The sequence below is a fragment of the Sciurus carolinensis genome, chromosome X, assembly GCF_902686445.1.
Source record: "Sciurus carolinensis chromosome X, mSciCar1.2, whole genome shotgun sequence".
NCBI lineage: Eukaryota > Metazoa > Chordata > Mammalia > Rodentia > Sciuridae > Sciurus > Sciurus carolinensis.
The window spans coordinates 112,768,357-112,794,096 of NC_062232.1; the positions used below are offsets into that span (position 1 = coordinate 112,768,357).

At 37.0% G+C, this 25,740-nt stretch overlaps 1 protein-coding gene across 1 annotated transcript in view; it reads right to left on the bottom strand.

Moving 5' to 3' along the window:
- The window catches only part of Gpc3 (glypican 3), a 415,144-nt gene that overhangs the window by 361,652 nt on the left and 27,752 nt on the right, over positions 1 to 25,740 (bottom strand). Inside the window, exon 2 of the mRNA XM_047535930.1 lies at positions 21,454 to 21,615. Within this exon, the coding sequence (XP_047391886.1) occupies positions 21,454 to 21,615 (162 nt within the window). The remainder of the gene's footprint in view (positions 1 to 21,453; positions 21,616 to 25,740) is intronic.

Consider the following 25,740-nt stretch of genomic DNA (forward strand, 5'->3'; position numbering starts at 1 on the left):
ATGTCCTTTTTAATCAAATCCACCCAGATAACACATGCACGCACACGCACGCACGCGCGCGCGCACACACACACACACACACACAGAGAGAGAGAGAGAGAGAGAGAGATTGTTTAGGAAAAGAAATCAGACTACATTAAATAAATAGATAAAATCAAGTAAGTACCCCAGTAAATCACTTGTGAACTCCTCTTTGGTTAGTCACCAATTTCCACACTATAAAAAGAGCATTTCATGAAAGAAAGGTTAATATACTAAATTACCTCATGAACCAGTTTTCCTCATCAGGCTAGACTGGAAGCTAACTCAGAGAAATGGGAAGAGAACTAGAATCAGAAATAAAAGGCCCATTTTCAAACAGCCACTTGATAACATGAGACTTCAGGCCAGTGATTTTCAATGGAAGGTGAATTTGCCCCCCAGAGGACATTTGACAATGTCTGGTGACATTTCTGGTATTCCTGGAATCTACAAAGCAGAGGCCAAAGTTGCTGTTAAACATCCTCCCATACACGGGCCAATCTCCCACTACAAAGAATTATCTAGCCCCATGTGTCAATAATGCTGAGGTTGAGAAATCCTGCTTTAAGCAAGTCACTTCACATCATTCCATCTTTGGCTTCCCTAAGGAAAATAGGAACTATTGGCTAATAGTAGAAATGTTTTAAAATATTTAACTTTATATAAATGCATTATCTAATCCTAGGGTCATTTTCAGTATTTCAATTCTATCAAAAATGTCTGAAAAACTATTCATTTTTAATCTCAAACTTTAATTTGGATTTTTAGAAATTCAAATTATTTAAAAATTATTTAGGAATGAGTCATAGAAGGCCTCCTGGTAAAGGTAGTACTTGAGGCAAAAGACAGTATAGAACAGAGGCTGAGAGACCAGGCTTTGAAGTGTTTGGGGTTCAAATGCCAGCACTGCCATATAATATCTTTGTGATCATGTGCAAGTTACTAAACATCTGTAAAACTGATAGTTCCTGCTTCACAGGGCTGTAGTAAGGATTCCATGAATTAATTTATATACTCAGAATAGCACTCAATACATAGTAGGCACTTATTAAATATTGGCTATTATTATTTTAATTGAGCAAACCAGAGATATGCAAGTTTATCATGGGACAGAAAAGAAGATAATCTAATCTAGTGGACAGGGTGGTCAAGGAAGGCATCCTAGAGAAAATTGTATGGCAGTTAAATGTTACATTCTGATGCGCACTAGAACAAGGGTATAAAACTGGAGGCAGGAAGGCCAGTTTTGGAAGTGATTAAAAAGTTTAGGTAGAGTTGAGGGCTGAACCCAGGGCAGTGGTTACGATGATGGAGAAGAGTTATAGCCAACAGGACTTGGCAACCAATGACAATGAGAAGAAAGAAATCAGGAATGAGTGGGAAGATGGTAGGTCTGGAACAAGGTGCTTACCCTCTCTGAGCTTCCACTTTCCTCATCTATAAAATGGAAATAATGCCACTCACCTAACAGGATTATTTCAAAAGTTAAAAGTCATTTTAAAACCAATACCATAGTGGCACATAGACAATAAATGGAAACTCTCACTACTGTCATAATTATTATTAACAATGATTACAACCACCCTGGAAGTGGCCCCTAAATAACAGCTAGCCAAGATGCTCAGCATTAGAAAATGACTTGCCTGATGTTACTGCTTTGTGGCAGTCTTGAATAAAACCTGTATATTTTGCCTCCTTTTCTGTGGTGTGCTTTTCTGCCACTACACTGTTCCAAAGGATTGGTTGGGGGATGCTTCCCTCTTGAAGATCAAGGTAAACCCACCCACATTGTCAGAAGTGTCAGCAATTCTCCCAGTGTCAGCAATAGGTAGAATTCTAAAACAGACTGAAAGACCACTTCCTTCCTCCTTCCATTTACTATAAAATTTGCTCATATTTCTTAAAATAATGGTTGTACCCCCTCTCTTTAATTAAATAGAAATCTAAGTGTACATAACTGAGTGAATAAACTTGCAATTTTACAGATGTTGGGATTTTAACTACATAATTTCCCAAGAGCACTTAATGGTATACAGTAGTCTGGTTATGATCAGAACAAACACAGCTGGATTTCTAAATATGCAGCTCCCCTAATGCCTCTGCTGGGCTTAAAGCTTCTATTGCTGTTTGATTTCTTTAAAGGGTATTTATTATACTGAGTTGACAAACATCTGGATAAAGCTTCTAATTCTGCAGGCCCCAAACCATCATCTCTTAAAAGCAAAATAGGTGTGGACAAAATCACAACATTTGAGAAGGAAGATGGGAGGCAACATCCAAAAAGAATAGTTAGTTGTTCCCTCAAGCCAAGGAGAACTCTGAGTGGTAGCAGAATATGCCAGCAATCAGTATCCAGACAGATATTATTAAATCTGAGAATCATGTATTTAATGCTGTTAAAATAACTGAGACTACTTATCTGAGTCCATTAAATAATCATAAATTTAAATCTATTTGTTCAGACTATGATTTTTCATAGAATCAAATTAGAGCTGAATGAAATTTTGGGAATTTGCTAACCCTGTGATTATTAACTGTTTGGAGGACACAGACCCCTTTACAAATGATGTACTTTCTCTTCTGAAAAAATAGCCACATACACAAAGAATTTTACATGCAATTTCAGGGCTATGGAGGACCCACTGAAACCCATTCATAGTCCTCAGTTAAGGACTAATGTGCTAATCCACTCACCCCTTTAGTTAAACCATACTTCAGAAAGGTGAATTTGCACAAAGTGCACATAAAAAGAAAGCCGCATATTTCAAAATGTTACATAAGTGTACACAGTTTTTTGCTTTCATATGAAATTTTATATACACATGTTCATATTTTCATAACTAAAATAGACTCATCATGTAATAACTCCATTTTATAGATGAGAAACCCAAGGTCGAGAGAAATTATAGTTCCATAAACATCTGCAGAAAATCTATTCTATCTATCTACCCACCAACACTGAATGAAGGGACAGAGATACAAACATGAACTCAGAACAGCCCTTTGAGTTGCTTTTACTCTAGTCCAGGAACAGGCAACCCTATCCTGTCCAAAGCACATCATTTCTAGTTTACTAAGTGTTAACACAGAGGAAAGGAGCATGGAGTTGGAGGCACATAGGATGGGGCCGATGTGGGATGACAAATAGACCACCTAACCTGGGGAAGGAATTCCTAACAGGTTCTGACAGCTTGAAAATGATCACATTGGAACTGAAACCTACATGTTCTGATTTCAAGGCTTCCCAAGACACTTGCAAGGAAAGGGCTGTAAAATCACTCATGGGGCACAGCTTCAGTCACTTCAGGAATAGAAAATGCCTAGCTCTTCAATTTTCAATAAACATCACTCTCCATTAGTACATGCTCAATACATGCAAATTTGCTTGAGCACATGAAAGTTAATTAGCCATGACTCAACTTGAACATGAGATAATTCAGTAGGTAAACCCGAAACCCTTCCTTCCTACTATGACCAGGTTACTATACTCAAATGCTTTCCCTCCTCAATTCTCAATTTTCTAATCTTGCTTCCTTTGTGTTTTGCTTTGGTGCTAGGTATTTATCTCTTTTCTTTCCTGTTATGCTGGTAATCAGGGCCTCTGAATGGCTCTGGGGAAAAAAAGAAAACAAAAGTGATGCTTAGAGAGGCCATACAAGTTTCCTGTAAATACAAAGACACATTTCTACTACAGTTTCACTGTCTGTATTAAAGAAGTCTGGGAAAAGAATAATAAATGTGTGGTGGGGGTTGGAAATAGCTACATGGACAGACAGAAAGAATTGTGCTATATTTAAAATGTCTGTTTCTTCTCATTTTTTCCTCTCCCTGACCCCTTTGCCAGCTACCCACTTCCCCACTCTATCCCACCTCCAAAAAAGCCCTAGTATTTTTGAATCAAGGTGAATTCTCTCCCTTTCCAGAGTGTATGGAGCTTTATTTTTAACAATGTATTCAATGTTTTGCAGTACTCACATTTTATTTGAATATGATTTTTTTAATTTCATTGAATCCTATCATTTTTATGACCTCTGGAAGACATAACTTTCTGTGATGCTCTATCAGAGTATCATGTAAGTCATAGAAGAGTTCTAATTTACAAAACTGAATTCTACCTAACTTGTCAGGAATACATCTGCTACATCAAGTCAGATCTACCTACATCAAGTCAGATCGACCTAGAGAAGGTCTAAATAACAGTACTAACTGAATGATAACAGTAAAATTTCACATTTGTATGACAACTAAGAGATTATCTTATTTATGAGACTTATTAAGTCTCATAATTTGATATTTAGGCAAGACTAGGATTATTCCCATTTTATAGATGAAGAAAATGAGGCTCAGACAAGTTAAGTGGTTAGCTCAAGGTCACACAGCTTCCACATGACATATGTGGGAAAAGAAATCAAAGGTAAAAGTTTTTCACACGTACTTAAACCCCTAAGATAAAAAATATCACAGCTCTCTCACCTTGACTTAAAAGTGCTAACAACAGCTTGTGAAAAATGAAAAGCCTTGAAGGAAGGCAGAATAAAAATCTGAGAGACAATCACTGATCTTTTATCTTCTAGACTTCAAGCTGAATCAAGTTCTTCAAAGAAAACCCAATAAAGCCCAGACATTTTCATCATAACAAAATAAATAATTCAGTCAGGCTTTAGAGAACTCCTGCATTATGATTGGCTATTTGATATATTTGTGACTTATCCATCACTAAACTGATTAAAGCTAACCTGATTGACGCAGTTATGTCGACAGAGCCTTTGACACCGGCAGTTATGAATGGAAAGCATAAATAATGATAAATAACCAGGAGCTTCCACATTTATTCCTAATGGAGAATTTAGCACTTTCAAAAGTCAAATGCCTGATAGGCTAAAAATTACTGTCTTTGGTCTATCTGGCACCCAAGATACTGCTAAGATTCATCATCTCTCTTCTCCCTAGGAAGATATACACAGATCCTCAGGTCTTCCAGCCAGGCAGGCAGGCTTGATTCTTAAAACTCAGACTCTGAGCTTCAAGAGGTTGTAGAAATTATTCAGTCTAACCCCACATTTTATATATGAGAAAACTAAAGCCCAGAGAAATGAAATTAATTGCCCAAGGTCATCCATTGAGTCATGATAGAGTCACAGTCACATGCCATGTCTTCTGAGTCCCAGTCCAATGCTCTTGTCACTAGACCACACAATTGGGAAAAATCTCCACCCAGTGTGCACACACCCACACACACATCCATTCTGAATTATAATAGAAATACAAAGATAATTGAAGACATATCCTTTGTGTTGAATTTCTATTGGTCTCAATAGAAATAGATCTGAAGAAGACTCTCAGATATGAAATTATATGCAATTTTTCAAGTTCAAGTTCATTTCATGACTCCTAATTAACATCCTATTTTAAGCCACACCTGAAAATAACTGAAGGAAACATGCGCACTCTGGTTATCACCAGTATTGCTTTTTTTTTTTAACCAGGATTGCTTTCAATGTATTCACTATAATTCCGTATTTCTAAGAAAGTCTGTGTGTGTGTGTGTGTGTGTGTGTGTGTGTGTGTGTGTGTACGCAGACAAAAGGTCAAAAAGCCTAAACTAACTCTATGCTAAACATGGCCATTTCAGGACATTAGGGCTCTGGGTGGTTTTTATTTTTTACAATGCTGGGGATCAAACCCAGGGCCTTACACATGCTAAATGTATGTACTAAACCACTGAGATACATTCCAAACCTGCTGGGTGATTTTTATGTTCTGTTTTATATTTATCAGAATTTGCTAACTTCTCTTTATGTAGGAAAGTGTCCTTCTCAACAGGACAATAGAAGAGAAATAATATGAGAAATGTTAAAATAGTCATAAATTTAAACTCTTGGTATTTCTCAGCCTCCATAATAACTTCAAAACATCAACTCATGGTCGACTAAGCTTATAACATAAAATATGTTCAATTATAATTTCCCTCTCAGGAAACTGAAAAGACTTTAGACCCAATGATCATCCCTTTCCATATGTATATTCGACCCATAGAGCAAGTAGGCCAATTTATTAAGTTACTGTCCCCAAATGGAGTCTCATTCAAATTCAGGAACAGTTAGCTGAACAAATGGGATTTTGGAGTTTGGGGTATAGCTCAGTGGTAGAGCACTTATCTTGCATACACTAAGGCCCTGGGTTTCATCCCTGGCACTGAAAACACACACACACACACACACACACACACACACACACACACAAAATCAACAAATAGGATATTTTCCTTGAACACTTCACTAATCTGACTTGATGAAGGAAAAGACAGTCTAAGTTAGTAAAGTGTGATTTGCAAGTACTTTCCAAAAATAATAAACACCATCTAACATTTATTGAGCACTTAGCATATACTAAGTACCATCCTAAGTGAAGCTTTATATGCACCATGTCATTTACTCCTCATGACGACTGTAAGTTTAGGTCTTATTATTGTCCCCATTTTAGAGATGAGGAAATTGAGACTTAGAGATGTTAAGTAGACTCCTCCAGGTAACAAGATTCAAGCACAGGTCAATTTATTGCAGAATCCATTCTCTAAAACACTACACTGCTTTTTATTATTTTTCCATACCTAGAGTAACTCAAACTCGCTGCTAATAAAGTGTTTCCAAGTAGAGGTTCTATCAGGTTTGCTTTAATAAGCATGGCTCTTTGTAATTAGAAGCCCCAATTAATGGGCTTGCCTAAGTCCTCCAAGCAAGTTAAACATGCCTTTCTGCAATCTTATATATACACTATTAATTTGTTTAGCAGATTCTTTCTTCATAAATGCGATGAAAGTAAACTTCAGTCCAAGTGAAATTATCACAATATTCAAATTAAAAGAGCCTGAGTTAATGAGAGTTCACTCTAGATCATTAATTTTTACAAAATATTTACCTCCTGCCTTGAGTTCACTTCTGCTATTTCAGCATTTATTGCCTGTATATTTAATGTACAAACATATGTTTGCACTGTTATAGTTTTCACATAAAAGGCTTCTGACTGTCTTCAAAACAAGAAGAAAAGGCCCAAATATGGTCCTGCTTAATTATGAGACATTTCCAACACGGTCTCTAAAGAACTGGGCTTTAACAATTTGTTAAAAACCTAGTCTGGCACCAAGTAAACATATAATAGAAGAAAATGCTCAAGTTGACATATTTAATGAGCACTTCCATTCAATTTTCTTAAACAATCCTCTCTCTTAAGCAAAGTTTGACATTCTAGAATTTTGGTGCCTGAAATAGTATCTACTACTCCGTCCAAGTAAGCATAATCACACTGCTTTTTCTAAGATTGTCTTTCCCATATACATCCTCTTAGTTAAAGTTCCAGTAGATTAGCTATTGGCTCCTTATTTTGATTGTCAGGTTACTCCCATGTCTATATTCACGCAATAGAGAAAATAACAATAGTGCCACCAACTTTCAACTAGAAATGCTTGAAAATATAATCATTTCTTGAGAAAAACTGCAGCATAAAAATCATAATTGATTATACCTTGAAATTATTGAATATTTCTATCACTACCTTCTTTATATGTCTAGTATAATGTGTATAGGCAAAAATAGCATTTAAGGAGTCTCATTCAGTGTTTAAGTAGACTTTGTGAGCAAGGAAATCACAGATCCACATGTTTCTCTAACAGTGTAGTGCAACTTTTTAACTAGGCCAAGAAAGAGAGGCCCTGTGTGGTATGGCTAACTACTTATGGGAGTAATTTCACCATACAACTATAGCAAATTTATTTCAGTTCCAGATATCACTTTCCCCATTAACTCAGGAGACCAAAGGAGCATAACTGCTTTCCTTTCATCCCTGTCAAACTCAGCAAGTTTCTCAGGAAGCAAATACTATTTAAATCATTTTCATAATTCTAAAATGCCTGTAAGACAAGTCCAGGGTCTAATTATACCACTTAAATTTGTTGAAGATGTTTGGGTTTTTCTTTTTTTAATTTCAATAACGAAAGAGCCCAAGGGTTTAAAGCCCTAATAATCTAATAAACTTTGCTAAGTGAACATTGTAACAGATACGCCTGGATGGGATTTTGTAAATACCAGACAATTTCCCCTGATCTTTATCAGGGAAAAGAAGTCTAAATCTTTGGCAGGAAGAAATTAAATGTAGTGCAAAATAATAACATCTGGCCAGATTGTGTTTGTCAGGGTAGCAGCCCCTCTAGATGTCAGGCTGAAAAGTACTAAAATGAACTCTGAAGGGTATGTGTATGACTCTTTATGAGGCAATAGGAAAGGCTGCCACACTGCCACAGAATGCTCAGGGTACAATTAACTTACCCTAGTATGTCCCTACAGAGAACTGTTTCACATCAATGGAATTTGAAGCCTTCTGCCAAATAAAAGTTTGGGGCCATTCTCGGGGTATTTTGTTTATTTCCCCATTACTGTACAGTCGCCTAACAGCACTTTCTATTTTTCAAAACCTATGATCATTTTGATGGTTATTAAAGCTTATTTTTATCTTTTAACTCCAAGAGAGACAATATAGCTCAATGAAAAGGTCAATGACTTTGAAGTTAGAAACTTAATGCTGCCACTTACTAGTTACGTGGCCTTGGGCAAATTTCTTAATAGCTTTTAACCCCAGTTTCCGTGTCTGTAAAATGGGGAAAATAATACATAATGGTATTATTACCATTATGAAGCTTACTCAAATGTAGTACATAGTAGACTTTTAGTAAGCTTGGTTAACCTTGCTTCTCCTTCACTTAAGTGACCCAAATGAGTTGAAAATATCTAATCTCACCAACTTTTCAGAGTCCTCTGACCTTCAAGAAAGTTTCATTTCTGCAAGCATGCACTATCTTCCCCTCCCATCAGAACAAACACCCAAACCCTCAAGGTTAAATTCGAAAATAATCTTTGTACCATTTAAGCCTCTTCTTTCACTATAAGACATCTCAACCATACTGCAGAGTTTGCCAAAAAGAACATACTTTGTTTTTCCACTAATGAATACATGGATGCATGAGATGCTTGATATCTCTCTCTCTCTCTCTCTCTCTCTCTCTCTCTCTCTGATTTTTTTTAATTTGGCATGTAGAGAGGGAGAATTATAGTCGCCTTACAATAAAAAAATTATTTTCCCAATAAACAACTCTTTTCAGAATGTGTCCCACAAAACAATGTCAAGCCACTGATTTATCTGATATGCCAGTGTATCTGTTTCAAATGTTAATTGCTAAAAGTAGAACTTTTCTTCCAATTCCCAAAGAATAGAAGTGCGGACAGAGGCCTTGAGATTTTCCTCTGCCTACTATCTGCTTGTTGAACACGAATAGGTACTTTGGTCTCACTGACTAGGTTTTTTAACAGTCCTTCCAGGGTTGGGGCATATAGAACTAAACAGACATACTACATCAAAGAATAATTCTAGAGCCCATTTTCCCAGCTGAGAGGGTGGGAAGGATGCCCAATATTCACACAAAGAGTCTGGTGGCAGGCAACATTTTACCACCCTTCTAACCACCTTTCCAGCTACCAGGGTACAGGCTGCAGTCACTTCTAGACCAAGAGTAATTCCTATTAAAATAGAAAGGTTTCATATCTGGGGTTAAGAAAGGCAATGTTGATATCAGTACAATAGACATGAACTCATTCAGACTGATAGTCAGAGGACAACTGAATAACAAGTAGAATCATCATTTCAACTTTTCAGAGCAGTTTCATATACGTTACCTCTTTTGATCCTCAAAAACTCTGGCAGGTTGGCAGGTCAGGTGTTACCATCTTGCACTTAAGAAAATAAACTCAGACACTTTAAATTACTTACCCATTTTCACACAGCTGGTGTCAGAACAGGAAATAGAACACATCTTTGATTCATGCTAAAGCTAATATCAAGTATTAAAGAAAGAATATATTGGAAACCAAAGGAAGATATTGATGCATTTGGCTGAGGAAAATTGAATTAATAAATCACTAAAAGCAATTTATAATATATTAAATGGGTTAGCATCCTGAATATAGAAATAGCTCTTACAAATCAATAAGAAAATAAATTGGGATGTATTAAGTAACAATGAATATCTAATTTTTTAATGATGAAAGAATATTAATGAGAAAAAAATCACACAATAGAAGTAAAAATGACTGACCAGTTTCCCTGTCAACTGAGAAGTATTATTTTTTCATCTAAATTGGGGCTATTGTAAAACGGCAAGTGACAAATGGATAGGGAAATAGACATTCACATGTTGCTTGTGAAAGTAAAAATAGGTACAAACTTTATGTAAATCAAATAGGCAATAAATGTAAGAAATCTTAAAAATTATATTATCTCTTAACATTTGGCTATGTAGGCATTACTTACCTCACTGTGGTTTATGAAAAGCAACTTCAATTATCATCAATAGAAGGAGTTAGATTAATTACAATATGAGAAATCCACATTACTAAGTACAGGGTGGCTCTTAAACACTATATTTCCATTATGTTATATAAATGTATCATTGACATGGAAAGATAGCTATTGATGTATTACATGAAAAGCAGTATGATGCAGTTTTGAAAAAATATATACACAAACCTATAATAGAAAATTAAAAGTTTGCAAAATAATATGCCAAAACGTGAATACTAGTTGTCCTCTGGCAGATAGAATCTATATCATTTTATTTTCCACATTTTTGTTTCTTTGTGCTTTTTTTCAATTTGGATAATAAAAATATAGTATTTACTTGTGTAGTAAAGACTTATTTTTTAAAACGATATCCTGAAATAATTTTCTCCAACACTTTCAAAGGCTCAAAGCAATAAGGTATGAATAAATTGGTCTCTAGCAACCTGCCTCAACAAATAGATAAGAATATTTTTAATGAACCAATTGGTTGTTGATTTCTTAATGCACACTGAAAATTTTATTTAAAGTCTCATAAACCAATGAATGATTCCTCCCTACAATTTTGTCTACACTATTCATTTATGTGATAAGTCCTTTCTTCAACTTAACTCAACCTTAGTCCTACCTATATCTGATCAAATTCCTATACCTAGGTCAAATTCCAATTTATGTGAAAAAGAATGAGAACATGGTTCTTTGTCTTCAAAAAATATCAATGGTTACTATTTATTAGGCACCTGTTACATACCAAGCAAAATGGTAAATGTTTAACATAATTCATGGCACATCTTCACAACAACTGTTAGGTCATAATTATTATCCCCATTTTGTGAAAGAGTTATATAACAAGTGAGTAACGTGATCCGAATTCATGACTGTCAATCCTACCATTTTGCCTTCTGCTAGAACATCAGATACAGAACTCTATCTAAGGAAAGGTAACATTAAATGAATAGTTCTCATGTAGAGGAACTAGTGAGCATGTTGAGAGAGCACACAGTAATATAGGAGAAAAGCACATAATTAAAAACTTAGCATTCTTAGGTCAAGGAACTGCACTACTCAGCTTTGAGGTCATATGTAAACGTTATCAAACTCTGTTAGTTTTAGTTTCTTCATGAGATTAATACACTCTTTCTAGGTTGCCGAGGTCTGATGGTTAGAAAATAACGTCTTGTAAATGGCCTTTTGTTTTTAAAAATTGGAAACGTCTTCTGCAAGTGGCTTTGGAATGGATTCCTTAGCCCATCTCTGGAGCTGCACGTGTCCACGTTTGTTAAGGGGGTTGGAGGACGTGGAGAAGACTGACCGTGAGGAGGAGGAGGTCCTGTGCAGACTGATTTTATGTCAAAGACATTTTCCTATTGTAACCATTGTTTTGTGTGTGCATTTTATTCCTCATTACTGTATAGATAGTTGAAAATGATAAGTACTTTTTTGGAAATATCTAGGCTTTCTAGATGTTCTAAAGTGCCTGATATATGTTAAAAGTAGAAGTGGTAACATGCAACACGTTTTGTACATTTCTTTTTGTTAAAATTCTTATGAATTTTTTTTGGGGGGGCAGTAGCCAAACCCCCTTTTGAGTCGTACAGAGTTGTGTGCTGGTCCTTGGGTGTGCCTACCATGAGCTAAGACTTGTACCTTATGTCTATGGGTTTTGTTTTACTCTGCTGTGTATATAGTGTATATAAAGGACAAGTGAATCCTAATCTGCATCTAGTCTATCTAGATGTTAAAGAGGTTGCCAGTGTATGACAAAAGTAGAATTAGTAAACAAATTTTGTATGTTTTGTGTTAAAATTCCTAGGAAGGATTGTCTTCTGAAAATTTTGAGCATTATAGCCCACTGGGTCGGTGACAGGCCAGAATGCTCGTATTTTGAAGACATTTTAAAATTAAAACTATTGTTACATGTGTGCAGTTTAAAAAAAAAATACACTCTTTCTGAAGGGATGCTGTAAAGAGTAAAATGTCTGCTTGCTACACAAGAGGCATTTAAGAAACATTAGTTTCTCTTCCCTTCAAGTTATTGTGAAAGTGTGGTGGGACATATAAGAACACATTTGGGGAAAGAAAAAGTGTCACCAGTCAAAGATTCTTGGTCACAGAGTGCAAATTTGTGCAAAGTGCAGTGCTCTGTGAAGAGCTTAGGTCAAACTGGAAGAAAAGACAATCAACAAGCCTGGGAGTGGTGAGGCCAGAAGCAGAGACAGAGGCTCAGGGCAACATGAGGTGTTCTGTCTCAATGGACAAGCATCAACCCACATCTAAGCTTTAAAGATCTTATATCTGAATAAATTTTAAAACCTAGAAGTAAATGCTGTAGGCAACAAGTTCTATTTTCTATTTGGTCATAGCAGTTGTTGTAGGAGAAGAGGAACAATAGAAAATCTTTTTCTATTAATAGTATTTATTTTAATTTTGTGTCAAGGTATATATATATATATATATATATATATATATATATATATATATGTATACATTCATGCATTTACTGTCTCACTTGGGGATACAAGAGTGTCCTAGAGTAGATACAAATCCAACCCACACACAGCTCATTCTGTAGTAAATAGAACTCATGTTAATCAAATAACCATATATACTCCTTTTCCACTGCAAATGGATAAGTGCTAGAAAGGAAAAGTGCAGGTTCCCCGGAGAGGGAATAGCTTGAAACCTGTCTAATTCAATGATTTACATTTCAGTGAATCAGGTCCAGAACTTCAACCAAAGGAGGGGAGAATTATAAGTATTCTGATTTCCTTTCTACATTTTTGTTCTCTTTCCTCTCCTAATGCAAAAAAAAAAAAAAAATGAAATCAGAGTATCCCTTTGCTGGTTAGATCCAGAGACTACATTAACTCGTTCAGACCACTAGGGGACCATTGAGATACTATAAACTGTATAGTCTTAAATACACACATACACACATACACACATACACACAGAGAAAAGAATAAAACTCACAAAAATGTCACAAGTATGATATGTATTCTGTATGATAGAATTTTGATTGGGTATATTAGCTAATTTTCTTCTTTCTTTCTTTTTTTGTTCTTGGTACCAGGGATTGAACCCAGGGACATTTAACTACTGAGTCACATCCCAACCCTTTTCGGTTTGTTTTATTCTGAAATAGGATCTCATTAAGTTGCTTAGGGCCTCACTAAGTTGCTGTGACTGGCTTTGAACTTGTAATCCTCCTGCCTCAGCCTCCTGAGCTGCTGGGTTACAGGTGTGCACCACCATGCCAGGCCTAATTTTCATTTTTAATTGTAATTTTATCAAAGCATACGAAGCATTAAAAAATGCATGTGTGCCAGGTATGTGACATTCAATCTAGCAAAAATACTATATTTCGTACACAATTTTATAAATAAATGTACAAGGGGTACTAACAAAAAAAATGAGTACCATGCATTTGACTCATACAGGTCAGGACATGGGTAAGTTCTTTACCATCTTCATCTGATTTAACCCTCTTCAATTAATGGTTCAGAGGGAAATGACTTGCCCTGGTTGACAAAGACAGAAGAGATCAGAGGTGGACTTAGACCCCAACCTGCCTAAAGCTAGAACACATGCCAAGCACACTGAGACCCTCTGCTTCCCTCCTAGGTCTTTGGACCTTTCAAGAGGGCAGGCTAAGTGAGAAGCAATAAGGCTAGCCAGAAAGTCTGGGAAAACTGATTTGAATTTAATTGAAAAAAAAAAAGATGTGTCCTAATGTACCTAATTTCCTCATCTGCCCTGTTCTTTCATCAAGAGCCATGTCTGTCTGGAGAGTTCAAACAGGCAATTTCCTCCAGGAATCTCTACCCTCTAGTTGGAATTAATTTCTTCCAATTCCACACTTTCATACGGAGGTGGATCTCCTATGAAGCTAATGAAACTTAAGCTACAGGGACATACCTGCATACCCCTTCCAGAAGAACCATAGGCATTTTGAATTTTTATTTTGTCTTCTTTTTCTTTAAAAGGGCCTCCAAATTGTGTTTTGAGCTCCATAAGAACTTGAAGGAACCCCATCCCCCAGAGAAAACTGCTAAAGGTTTTCTTACAGCATTTCTCTTGGGACGCTTTGTACCCATGTTAGTCATGTATAAATGTCTCGATTTTGGGATTTCGAACTACTTGAAGTTTTTATCTTTGAATCCTCCATAATAACTGCCTTCAGACATGCTAGGTACTTGCTCAGCAAATACAATAGACTTCCTTTGCAAGAAAGAAAGCTAGAATTATTGAGGAACTACCCATGACCATGAAGCAAAATACACAGAGGCTGTATAAAACATGGAAGTTAAGGGCACAGGCTCTGGAGCTGCCCTTCTTGGGTTCAATTCCTGTCTCTGCCATTTACTGGTTATGCTACTTGAGACAAGTTACTTCATCTCCCTAAGCCTGCACTCCCTCAACAGCAAAACGAAGCTAATAACGGTACCAACCTCAAGGGATTGTTGTGAGGTTTAACTGAGATGACATAAGTAAAAACCTTTTAGAACAGAAGTTTACATTCCTTTCTGACTTAGCACACATTCAGAAGGAAGGGTTCTGATCCTCACTCAAACTCTCAATGTTTTTTGCACGCCAGCCTGCCTACTCCCATCCAGACTCATTGAAACCCAGCCCAAGAGACCCCAGAGCCTACACTCATAATCACTGCACTCCATTGCTGAACTGGGAAGCCAAAGAGCAGACTAAGGGCATGAAACCCATTTATGCCTTTGCTGGTAGTCAGTGTGGGAGCTGATGAAGCCTGGAACTGAAATAAGAAGGCACTGGCATGCGACAAATGAGACAACTGAGACCCAGACAGAGATGTAGGAATACAGGCAAAAGGTATGAGGACATATGAAGAAAAAATAAGGCCTGGTAACTAACAGAAAGGTGGGATGAGGAAATGGGAGGGGTACAGGTGCACACCTTGGCCCCTGGAAGCATCTTACAGTAAACAGAATGAAAGTTGTTTTTAATTTGTACATTACCACTTCCAGCTTAGAGTAAAATTGTTTCTACCTCCACTCTACTGACAGGAGAATTCAAATCTCTCGAACATATGCTTCATTACTCTCATATCAGGTACTGCAACTCAGTGAGACAGAAAAAGGAAGAGGAACATGTGTTTTCAGAAAGTAAATAAACCCCAGTGGGGGAAGGGTGCAAGTTATCTCTCTAGGCAAAACTGGTATTCTTCTCGGAAGCTTATAGAGGGCAGGGACAGCATCCTTAATTTGCTAGTGAGAAAAGTGGGCAGTAATGACGACAGCAAAGGAGTGGAGGGGTGGGTAAGCTCAGAGCCCCATTGAATCAAAGGCCACAGGTCAAGGTAAAATAGTTAATCTGTATAATCTTGTCACCTCATGATTGGTCCCAGAATAGTCTCCACCCGCACACTGAGTCACTTTTCTAAGCTCTTTTTATTAAACAGTTTTCAGCCCAATGACTAACTTTTCTAAATCAATAAGAGGGCACAGGAAAGGTTTGCAACTCCCCCAGTCTCTGGCTTGGCCAAAGACACAGAATTTTAAAACCGAACTGAATCCAAAAGTTCTTAGTTCGAATGGGAAATGACTTTAAACACTCAGTTCCCAGTTGTTTTTCCAATAGCACTAACAATTTTAAAAATTGCATTTTTTAAAAACTTTGTAACAAAAATATCTCTTTGAGTCAGTGCCATAAAAGTCCACTAATTAAAGTCAGCATCTTCTGGGTTCTGATGAGAAATTTACCCTTTTATAATGGGATTACAAGAGCTTTGCTGCACAGATGAGTGGTTTGATTAATAATTTACATTTTTGAGGATATATAACCTCACTCATGGTCATGGTTTGTTCCTAAAATTCTTCTATTCAGTTAAATGTTATTTTATTTAACCCCAGCAAATGAATTAAGTTCTGATTACACATTAATGTAATCATTCTCTTGCACATTATTTTCAATGAAGAAAGGGCTGTGACAGAATGGCCTGCAATTTGAGTGGGGGACTCAGTGGGACTCAGTTTGCATAGAGCATGGGCAGGAAAACTGTCAGGCTAGTCAGGGGAAAAATTGTGAAATGGAGAAAAATTGCTCAGTATTCACTTAAAACCCCCACCACATTACAAAAACTAAAATTAACGAATGATCGAATCACAAAAACATGTTTATCAACATTCAAGCAATTATTCAGTCACATATTAACTGTGAAGGAAAAAGGCTCTGCTTGAATAATGTCCCTAAACAGTTATTTCAAGCAGAAATGACTGGAGAAATTGCTCTGAGCTGATGGAAAAGGGTGTTCGAATCAAGGTCAATTTTATTTAGGGGGGGAGTGGGAGAGACTGGAATCCGACAGAGTATGAGAATTGCTAAGAGCAGATGGAAACAGAAAGCAAGGAAGAAAGCAACAGAAGCACGAAGAAACACAGCCCTCCTCCCCATTCACAGACATCTTTTTTCATCTCCTCCACAGCAAGCAGGTAGCAGAAAGCAAGTCTTCCAACACTGGGTGCAGATCAAGTGGATGTCCCTGTACTTACACCCACATTTTCATTCTCTCTGCTGTGAGAATGTGGACCAGAAAATGCAAGTAAAATATAGCCTGAACACAACACACCCTTTCTGATCTAGTTGCTTGATTGTGTGTAAAATATACCAGATACAGGCCAGAAGACAAGCTTCGGGAAGCGAAAAAGGGATTATTCCTGGCAGTATTGACATTTCAAATAGCATAGCTTTGCATCCAAGAGTGCATAAAATAAACCCCTTTCTTGAAAGGGTCTCTGCCTAAGGACTCTCTCACTTGTACACTGGAGATGTCTGTATATCTATCAACCATATGTGGCCAAAGTTATTGAAGTCCATCATGAACTTCAGCTTCTCTAGATTATGTCCACATGCTAATGCATCATTTACTTGGCACACAGTGCACATAAATGAGTTATCTACATAATGCATGTATGTAGTATTTTATGGGTTTCAAGACCCTTCCACATGTATTATTTCTGTGATATAAGAAGGACTTGGTTTTGTATCCCATTTTACAGATAAGAAAACTGAGGCTCTTAGAGTCTAAATAACCACTCCAAATCATAAGGCTCCTAAATGCATACCTAGAATTAGAAATTGAATTTTTCTGACTCTAATTCCAGAATTTTTTTCCATTGTTTTTTAGCACTAAAATTCTTTGAGCTTTCTAAAATGGAAATATTAAAAGGAGAGTGAACATAATCTGATCTTTCTTCATTGAGTCACAGCCATCATTAGGAACATCAATTGTTGGAACTACTATAATATAGGGAATACTGAGGCATGTAGACAAATGCTCCTCTAAAAATGCCCCAAACTGTCAAATTAGTGAGTTTTAGTCCATTTTTATGTCCTCCACTCCTATTGTCATTTGTTACTTCTTGCTGCCCATATACACCTACCCCTCACAGTCTTCTACAGTCTTCTATTTAACGGCTTATCTATGAATAATGTCCAAGCAAGGATACTATTTGAGTCCAAACACGGACTCAAGGAGCTCTCAGATGAGTTAACTCTACAAACAGGAGCTCCATGACATTTTAGATGTGCAGAAATGTTTTCTACATAACTACCATTTTCCCGCTCTGTTTTTGTTTGTACTAGGGATTGAACCCAGAGGTGCTCTACCACTTGAGACAGGGTCTTGCTAAGTTACTCAGGCTGGTCTCCAATTTAGGATCCTCCTGCCTCAGTTTCCCAAGTTGCTGGGATTACAGGTGTGTGCCACCATGACTGACTACTTTCCATCTCTGATAAAGGGGGTTCAAATTGTGGGACAGGCAACTTCAAGTAAAAGCAAAGTGTTGCTGCCACTTCGGGGAAGATCAGAATCATCCATCACACAGAAAAACCCTAGACATACCCCAAATATTTCCTGGTAGTATAAGGCTGAAAGTCATAATGAAATTCTACAAAAAGAACAGAATACAAAGCATGAAGATACAGAATGTATAGGAGATATGATGAAAAATTCAGAATTCTACCCAATTTTTCTTCACAAAGACCACAAATCTCACCACTTCTTCTTATTATTTTTTTTACACCTCAAGCACATTAAGAACAAGGAAAACCATATCACATGATGACTTGGAAGTTGTGGCATCAATGAGTTTCCTCATCTGTAAAATGGTGATAATTACAGTACAGACCTCATAAGGCTTCTGGGAAAATTAAATGAGACAATTATGTAAAAGTAAGCATCATACAGTAGGCACTTAATAAATCTTCACTAGTACTATTATCATCATAATTATTATAAGGTAGGGAAAAAGAAAAAGAAAAAAGGAAAATCCACTTTTAGTGGAGGTTCTCAAAAAGAATTAATTAAGCAGAAACAAAAAACAATTGTGCTGCCCCATTTTACTCAGCACATCTAAGTAAATTAAATTTAGGAAACGAGGCAATGCAAAGATTGAAAATAAAAAACAACTTTTTTAATGCTTCAATCATTATCAAAATAACATTAGCATTAGAGCACTCCAACCACTGTAGCAAAGGGCCCCAGGCTCATTTATGAGGGCAAAGGCTTCCTGCAAACGAAGACATAAAAACTAAATTGAGGCAGTAAGGATTGCTCGTGGAACTGTGTGCCTATTTGCAAAAAGCACTTGCTGCTTAAATACCCCCAATGTGGACTAGTGAAAGAATTCTAAAGAGATGGTGGATCTAGGCCAAGATCAAGATCAGCTTTCTTCAACTTCATGTGGTGAAGAAAAAAGCTCACAAAAGCTGCCACATCAAATTTCATATGAATGAAGAGGTGAGGTAACTCTCAATAATTTGGTCTACCAGAATCTGGAATAAGTAGTTGTAAGAAAAAAAAGAAGTAGATGTCCTGTGTTTTATAACAATTAATAATGAATCATCTCGTAGTGGTCCCTGGTTTTAAATCATCTCCCTCCACGTATTTGTTATAGAAAGGATTTGTAGGCAATGTCTCTCGAAACATGGCAAAAATGATTTCAGGCCTGGGGCCATGATTTTTTATTTTCTTATGGGGCTTAGTTTTTAAGTGAGGTAGGAAAATAAGGAAAGAAAATGAAACACAGGAAAGAAAGTGTATGTGTCATGACCAGGTTGGTTGAAAGCACTAGCATGAGTGAATTTAGGTATCATTTTAGTCATCTCCATGTTCCTTTGCTAGGGTTGTCCTTCTGCTTATCCCCACAATTCAGGAGAGAAAGTATATTTGTGTGTGTGTGTGTGTGTGTGTGAGAGAGAGAGAGAGAGAGAGAGAGAGAGAGAGAGATTGAGAGAGAGTGAAAGACTGACCAGTGTTCAGCCTCAATGCTACAGTGGCCATATCTGGAATCTAACCTAATCAAAATATTGTCACAACTTATTTTCTCTCCTAGTTTCATGCTGTCCCAGCCCTAGAATACAAAATATGCAAAGTGAAGGACAGGACAGTGATAAGATTGCTGACACCCAGGGCCCTCAGATGGACACCTCCATTCTAGAATACTCTACCATCTCCCTCCAGCCAAGCAATGGTTGTAAGATAATATAGGGGGGCCTGATTATTCTAGGAACTAAACAAATCACTAATACTCCATTCTAAAAGGGCACCTCAATGTCCCAAAGAGTAAGATTCAGCTGTCCATTTCAATCCAATTTTCATGTCACCCCACTTCTTATTACCCCACTTTCAGTCAATAGATAACTCCAAAACCAATCTAAGAAGTACATGAATAGTACATGCATTTTTAAAATCTGCCTAAATTATTCATTCTATCACCAAATTGTTAGTCTCAACAAACTTTTTGCAAGAGTCTGACTGCATAAATAAGTTAACAAATACCTCAAGCTTATATATTGTACTTCACATAATTAATGTAACATCCCCAGAGGCTTTCACCCAAGAAATTGTTGTGAATGTAAGCTTTATTGACAAATTTGAATAATTTTCTTAACTAGTATAAGAATTTCATCATAATCCACAAAATAAGCTATAATCAACCCACCTTACAATTCGAAGAGGTTAATTTTTATAAAGGTGCCATAAATCCAAAGCTTTGCAATGTCAAGTAGTCAGAAGTGTATTTCTATCTGAAACCTAATCCTCTCTTTGCAGAGCAAGAAAATGGCAGCTGATTCTGCTTAAGGCAGGACAGAAGAAAGCTCCCATATTCATAATTAATTTCAAGAGGCAGCCTAGTGAGGTAGTTAAAAGCACGAACTCTAAAAGCCAAAACACCTGGGTTCAAGTCTTGCCTTCACTTATTAGTTGTGTGATCTCAGGCAAGTTATTCATTCCAGGTCTTAGGTTTTCATCCATAAAATGGGATACTAATACTTAACTCATATGTATATTGTGAGAATTAATGAATACATGGAAGGCACTTAAGAGTACCTAGCACACAGCACTATCTAAATATTTCTTGGTATCATCACTACCACCACTCCACCATTATCGTCATCATCCCTAGCTTGACCTATAAACTGGGGGAGGTCCTTCCCATGCTGCTATGGATAATATAATCTACTACCCATCTGCCAATGCTACAGTAGCCTCTTTTACAGTCATAAATAGGCACAGTAAGAAGTAAGATTCACAAGAAGAGAGGTAATCACTCACACAAATGGAAAAAGATCTGGCCAACAAGCCAAGTTCTCTTAAATTGAGAGTGTCCTAGTGGTCAGAAGGAGTTCATGTGTGTTCCACAGGTATCTAACTCACTATGGGAAAAAAAACTGAACTTGGAATCTAAGGAAACATTCTTATTTTAAACAGGTTTTTATTGAGTACCTGATAGAACATATCATTTACTCTTTCTACAAAGATATACAACCTTTACATACAGGTAAACAGAATGTGCTTGGCAATGATATTTTCATAATACCTACCTTTCCAAAGATCAAAATGAACCTTTTCTAAAACCTGTTTTTCTTTAACCAGAATCTCTCACTAGGAGATTTTTTGTATCAAATATGAATGCTGGAATGGTAATTTATAAATAATATTTAGCATTTCAAAGCCCAGTACCCAAATAATGGCCATTGAGCAACATATCTAAAATGGTCCCTAGAACCTACCTTGGAAAACTGCAGCGTTCTGAATAATTAAGAACTTGAGCTCCATACTTGCAGACTGAAGCAGTTGTTCCATGTTCAGTCGTGCTGTTAGTTGGTATTTTTCTTCCATCTTTCTTGAGCAGCATGTTGGGCCCTTGGGAAGACATACTTGCAAATCTGATCCTGAAACAAACAAAGTTTTCATGTTTCAGTAAGCAGAATGTCTCTCTCTCTCTCTCTTTCTCTCTCTCTCTCTCTCTTTCTTTCTCTCTCTCTCCCCTCTCCCCCACACACAAACAGGACAAAACCATGAATTTCCTTTCAAATACAATAAAATCTGGATTATCCAAAATTAGTGTTTTTCTCAATCCCTGCTTTCTACCAATTGTCTTTATAACTGATTCTTTTTGAATAGCCATCAGAATTAATTGTCCAGGTTTGACTCATAAATTCTGCATAAACTAATTTATTGCACCAAATGCACATCATTGAATACCGATATTTAATTTTTCTGTTAAAAGATCAGTTTTCACTCCAATAATTTATTTTTTATGATTATATTTTATGAATGAGAACACGACCAAAAAACAACTTTTAAAAATTCCAGTAATGGGGCTGGGTTTGTAGCTCAGTGGTAGAGTTCTCACTTAGCATGTGTGAGGCCCTGGGTTTGATCCTCAGCACCAAATAAAAATAAAAAATGTATGTCTAGCCAGCCCAATGTTGCTTTTCAGGATAAATAACCAAAACATATCATATTAAACCTATGTTGTTTTTCTGTTGTTGCTGTTTTTCTTTTTTGTTCGTTTTTTTGTTTGCTTTTGTACTAGGGATTGAACCCAGGGGCATTTTACCACTGAGCCACATCCCCAGCCCTTTTATTTTTTTATTTTGAGCCAGGGTCTTGCTAAGCTGCTTAGAGCCACACTAAGTTGCTGAGGCTGGCCTCAAACTTGTGATCCTCCTGCCTCAGGCTCCCAAATCACTGGAATTATAGGCAGGCAACATTGTACCCATTCAAACTGCTGTTGTTTAATGTTTTAACTAAAGGTCTGGAGCAAGATGAAAGTCATTCAACAAATATTTATTGGGTTCCTACTACATACCAATCAAGATGAGTATAAAAGTATAGAAAGAAAAGTTCCTGCTTTCATGGAGTTTATATTCTGCAGGACAACAAGCAAAAGAACAAATAAATGAAAATGTAAACATAATGTCAAGTAGTAAGTACTGTAGAGAAAATAAATCAAAGGAAGGCAAAATAAACTATCGTATATCCAGTCAATAAAATCCCATTTAGCCATAAAAAGGAACAAAGTACTGATACCTGCTACCAGATGGATGAACCTCAAAAACATTATGCTAAGGAAAATAATCCAGATATAAGTGCACAGTCTATGATTACACTTATATCAAAGACTAGGAAATGGAAACTAATGTGAGAAAAAGCAGTGCAGTGGTTATTATGAGGGGTTGAAGGAAATGGATGGAAGTGAGGGATTACAATAGTTAATAAGGAAACTTTGGGGAGTGATGGATATGTTCATTATTTTGATAGTGGTGATGGTTTAATGCAAGTATACTTGTCAAAATTATCAAACTATACCCTTGAAATATGTGCTATTTATTGTATATCAATTACACCTTACTAAAGCTATTAATTTTTAAAATTTATTTTAGAAGCAAAGTGAGGAGCCAGACATAGTGGCACATGCCTATAATCCCAGCAATTCAGGAGGCTGATACAGGAGAATCGCAAGTTTGAGGACAGCCTCAGCAACTTAGCAAGACCCTAACTCAAAATAAAAATTTTAAAAGGTGGGACTGGAAATTTAGCTTAGTGGTAGAGAGCCCTGGCTTCAACCTCTGGTATAGGGGCAAAAAAAAAAAAAAAAAAGAAAAAAAAGAAAAGTAAAAGAGCTATGGTATATGTTGGTAGCATAGACTAATCTATTTTATAAAGGGTAGTCAGAATAGTTCTTTTCATATGGCAACGTTTGAGGAATGTTTTGGTCAGTTTTGTGTCATCATGACTAAGATTCCCAAGAAATATTGCTTGGAGAAGGAAAGGTTTATTTTGGGCTCATGGTTTTACAAGTTTCATTCACAGTTGGCCACCCCCATTGTTCTGGGCCCAAGGTGAGGTAGCATGTCTTAAAGGAAGGGCATTGTGGAGGAAAGATACATGGCAGCCAGAAATCAGAGAGAGAAAGGAAGGGGCCACAGGGAAGACACACCCTTCCAGGGCACACCCCTAGTGACCCGCCTCCTCCAACCATGCCCCACCTGCCTACAGTTACCACCCATTCAGTCCATTCAACTAGGACTGACTGATTAGGTTATAGCTCTCACAATTCAATCATTTCACCTCTGAATAGTCCTGCATTAAGGAGGAGCTTTTGTGGTATACCTCATATCCAAACCATAACAAGGAATAATGAAGGAAGTGAGGGACAGTCACATGGTTTTATATCATCTACCAATATTAGCAAATATTAAAGCTCAAAGAACATCAAGTCCAATCTCCTTACTCTTTTCAACTCCTGTTTGTTTTGTTTTAGTTTTGGTGATGGGGATTGAACCCAGGGCCTTGCACATGCTAAGAACATACTCTACCACTGTGCAACTCCAACTTTATGCAAACTCTCCTTTCAGTAAGCATTTATTGAGCTCCTTCTGGGGTGGTCATAGAAATGTGCATTTCAGCTCTCCTACGGTGGGGAGTAATTGACTAGTAACCCCAGTGGCTGCCATCTCATTTCACCACCATGTCGTGCAGAGGCCACAATCCCTAGGAGCTACTCTCAACCAATGACTGAGCATGGCAAGACACTAAGTCCTAGGAGACATGGGACTTTGCTCACACTGGATTTTGGCTTGAGGACTCCCCATTGACTTGCCAAATTCTCTTAAAACTCCATTGTAGTCTAAGATTCTTTCTTCTTAATTTTCCTTCCTTTCCTCTCTCCTTCACAAGGGTCATACCTGTACCGTGTTCTAATGATCCTTCCAGCCTCCTTCAGCATCCCCCTCCATTTTCCTCCATAAGTGTTTTCCCAATAAATCTATTCCACATCTAATCCAATTGGCATCTCTTTCACAGAGGATCCTGTCTGTCATAGCATCTATGTGCCAGGCACTGTGCAACATACTGGAAGTACAACTTTGAAAAGAGAGACTTGCTATTATACCCTTATATTTGGATAGAGGCTCACTGTCTAAAGGGACTAACAGAGATAAATACCCAGTCATAGTAAATGAGTGCAGTAAAACAACATAGCTAGGTAGGATGATAAAATGTGTATATGGAACATAACTTCCCCAAAGTCCCATAAGGTCCTCAGCAAAGTGAGGTTCAATAAATCTTACTGAAGTGAGACTAGAACGCATATTCAAACATTTTAGACAGCTTTTCAAAAATCAGGGCTTAAGAAAGGGGGGAGACTATTTAGCTCTAAGTTACTAGAAATTTTCTTGTTATTACAACATCTTATTTCCCTAGGAATTTCAGTTGATCATGTCTTTAATGTACATGTCTAAGTTTTCTTAATTTAAGAATGAAATTCGTTAACTTTTGCCTCACATGGTATCAGTGTTGGAATCCAGGGTATTGATTCCAAGTTCTCCACTTCCCTCCCCTCAAGGGAGCTGCTGACAAAAGTAGTAAAGGAGAGCACAGATAATACATATCACCAAACCTAATCCAGCACTGCAATTTATAGTACTGGATGGAAAGGTGATATTTAATGTCAAAATACAATTTGGGGTCTGGAGACACAGAGTTCAGATTTATCTCCTATAAATGTCAATCTCATATACAAGCCTTAAACCAATTTTAAATATGGTCTAAGCTTAAAGGCTTTATGATTATCTTCAGAAAAAGGGGAAAAACATGAAGCTGGTTCTAGCGCACTGTGTTCTTTCTTCACAGTTAGAAAATGTAATGCTATTCTATGAGTAGAAACTGATGCAGTTTACTGGACCAAGAATGGAAAGTGTCCCCTAGGGGAAGAGTGACTAATCTAAATTTAAACAATGTTAGTTGAGACACACACCATGGATGTGAAAAATCCTATATAGCAGATAGTTTCCATATACCAAGTTCCTGTCCATTTAGCAAGATTTTTTCTACTTTCATAATAAATTCAATGCCTAAGTGGTATAGTTTTAAATCTCTATATTTACTTAAGTTCATAAATTACCTGTTAGAGATAAAACCCTTTCTGTCTCTAAATTTGCATTGGCGGTGACTTCGAGTTTTGAAGAATGGTTGAGTTTATCTGGCAAAGTGGTTAGCTGCTAGTACTG